The sequence below is a fragment of the Prionailurus viverrinus genome, unplaced genomic scaffold, assembly GCF_022837055.1.
Source record: "Prionailurus viverrinus isolate Anna unplaced genomic scaffold, UM_Priviv_1.0 scaffold_57, whole genome shotgun sequence".
Lineage (NCBI taxonomy): Eukaryota > Metazoa > Chordata > Mammalia > Carnivora > Felidae > Prionailurus > Prionailurus viverrinus.
Genome location: NW_025927619.1, coordinates 271,890 through 274,427, shown reverse-complemented (window position 1 = coordinate 274,427; position 2,538 = coordinate 271,890). Strand labels below are relative to the sequence as shown.

The 2,538-nt window shown below is 46.0% G+C and overlaps 1 protein-coding gene across 1 annotated transcript; it reads left to right on the top strand.

Annotated features, from left to right (window-relative positions):
- The first annotated feature begins 391 nt into the window (after window positions 1–391).
- Window positions 392–2,236, top strand: SPIN4 (spindlin family member 4). The gene has a single exon (XM_047848220.1). It carries the CDS (start codon window positions 886–888, stop codon window positions 1,633–1,635), a length of 750 nt encoding a protein of 249 aa, XP_047704176.1. The 5' UTR covers window positions 392–885; the 3' UTR covers window positions 1,636–2,236.
- Window positions 2,237–2,538: the final 302 nt, after the last annotated feature.

The window sequence follows — 2,538 nt, the reverse complement described above, 5'->3', positions numbered from 1 at the left end:
ATTCCTTAAACTGAAAGAAAATAATTTGTATGTATAAATTCTGTGTATGTGTGTATTAAATATTATTTTTTAAAGGCTTTGTGAGGAATTCCTGTAAGATAGGGAGCAGATTGAATGGCTGTGAAGAAGGCTGACAGGCGAAAAGCAGCCAGAAAGAAGGAGCAAGGGAGCCGGCCAGTCTGGCTCCGGTTTGAGGGAAGAGGTCCGGGAGCGCGTGAGGAAATGAAGGAGAGCCTGAGACTGTGTGGACTGAACGCGGGTGCGCGCACTGACCCACCCTGCTGCTACAGACCGAGCGGAAGGAGGAATGGCAGGGGGCGGGGCCGAAGCGCAGGCGGGCTCAGAGGGGTCGGATTCCTGAAGCCGCAAAAACCCCAGCGCCAGAGCTAGGCCAAGCAAAGCAGTGCTGCGAAGCAGAGGCCGCAGGGACTTGTCAAAGACCCACGGCTGCCTTCGCCTTTGCTGCTGCAGTCAACTCTCTTATTCCTTGCCTACCTTTCCCGTCGCCTCCTCAGTCACCGTTTCGCAGCGGCAACACCATCCATAACAGCTAAGTGGTCAATTCTGGGACTTGGGGTTGGGAATCAGGGCGGGTGCGAGGCGTGGGCAGTACAAGCCAGCCCGCCATCTCCTGCGGCAACCGCCACTGCTGCAGACACTTCTCCCGAGCGGGAAAGGAGAACACTGTCAAAAGGCTCACGCTGTATCAGTGTCCACCGTCAGAGTTAGAGCGTTTTTGTCAAGACTTGGCGAAAGCCTTTTGATTGGGGAAGGGAGGACGCACTGTGAGATCAGAAAACAGATATAATATTGAATAGTGTTGACTTTTGGTCCTCTTAATCGAACAAGTGTCAGCTTTGCTTAAGCCTCCTTAAACCCTGAGCCATGTCGCCCCCAACAGTGCCTCCGATGGGTGTAGATGGCGTGTCCGCATACCTGATGAAGAAAAGGCACACCCACAGGAAGCAGCGACGCAAGCCCACTTTCCTCACGCGTAGGAACATCGTAGGCTGCCGCATTCAACACGGTTGGAAGGAAGGCAACGAGCCGGTGGAGCAGTGGAAGGGCACAGTGCTCGAGCAGGTTTCTGTGAAGCCCACCCTCTACATCATCAAATATGATGGCAAAGATAGTGTATATGGACTAGAGCTGCACCGAGATAAGAGAGTTTTAGCGCTAGAAATCCTTCCTGAAAGAGTGCCAACTCCTCGCATTGATTCTCGTCTGGCAGATTTCCTGATTGGCAAAGCGGTGGGGCATGTGTTTGAGGGTGAGCACGGTACGAAAGATGAATGGAAAGGCATGGTCCTGGCGCGAGCTCCCGTGATGGACACTTGGTTTTACATCACCTACGAGAAAGATCCTGTCCTTTACATGTACACGCTGCTGGATGACTACAAAGATGGTGACCTGCGCATCATTCCAGATTCCAACTACTATTTCCCTACAGCAGAACGGGAGCCTGGAGAAGTGGTCGACAGCCTTGTGGGCAAGCAAGTGGAACATGCCAAAGATGATGGGTCCAAGAGAACCGGCATTTTTATCCATCAAGTGGTGGCCAAACCGTCTGTCTACTTCATCAAGTTTGATGATGATATTCACATTTATGTCTATGGCTTGGTGAAAACTCCCTAAATACATTGTGCTCTTTACAAAAGTCGTAGAACTATTAAATGTAAAACATGTCATGTTCTTGCAATTGTGAATTTTTGAGAAAAGTTTTGGTGTCAGAGATTCAGGAATTTATTACTTGTTACTGATTGTGCCTCCAAATCTTACATTGACTAGTTCCACCGTTTTGTCCCAAGTTTACATTGGTACTTTTGATATTGCCTTGTTCTGTAACTGAAGAGCTAAGTTGGGTGCTAATAGGAAATTGAAAAGTATTCATGACCATTGGAACAATGAAAAACTAAAGAAAAATTAATGGTGTAACTCCACACCAGGTCCTTTCCCCCACTTCCCTCATTTTATTATCTCCCCTCTTTCTTATTCCCAGGTAACAAATGTTAAGAACATGATGTATATCCTTCCACGTTTTCCCATCCACTTGCAGAAAGTTTGTTGTAGTCTTTTCTGTAAAAATGAAAAGCCTCCTCATTTCCCTGTAATTGTTTTTCACATTTGGAATATTCATCGTATCTTTTCTAATCAGTAGCTACGAATCTTTCTCTGTCCCCCTCTCCCTTTCCCCTCCTCTCCACTCCCTGTTCCCCTCTGCCTTTTTCTCTCTCTCCTTCCCTCTAGCAGTTGCATATACAGTATATTTATGTACCAAAAAAGTATTCAACCATTCTGTTATTGATAGTCACTTAAATTATTTCCTTTCCTTTTCTCACCATGGCACTGCTGCCATACATTCTGGTGCTTTTATTTCTACTGGGTAGATTCCCAGAAATGGAATTGCTGATAAGAGATATATTTAATTTTAAGAGATATTACAAAATTACTATACAAAATGAAAGTGCTCATTCTCCAGTATCCTCTCCATCAAAATTTGCAAATGTAGAAGGTAAAAAATTACGTAGTATTTTTTTA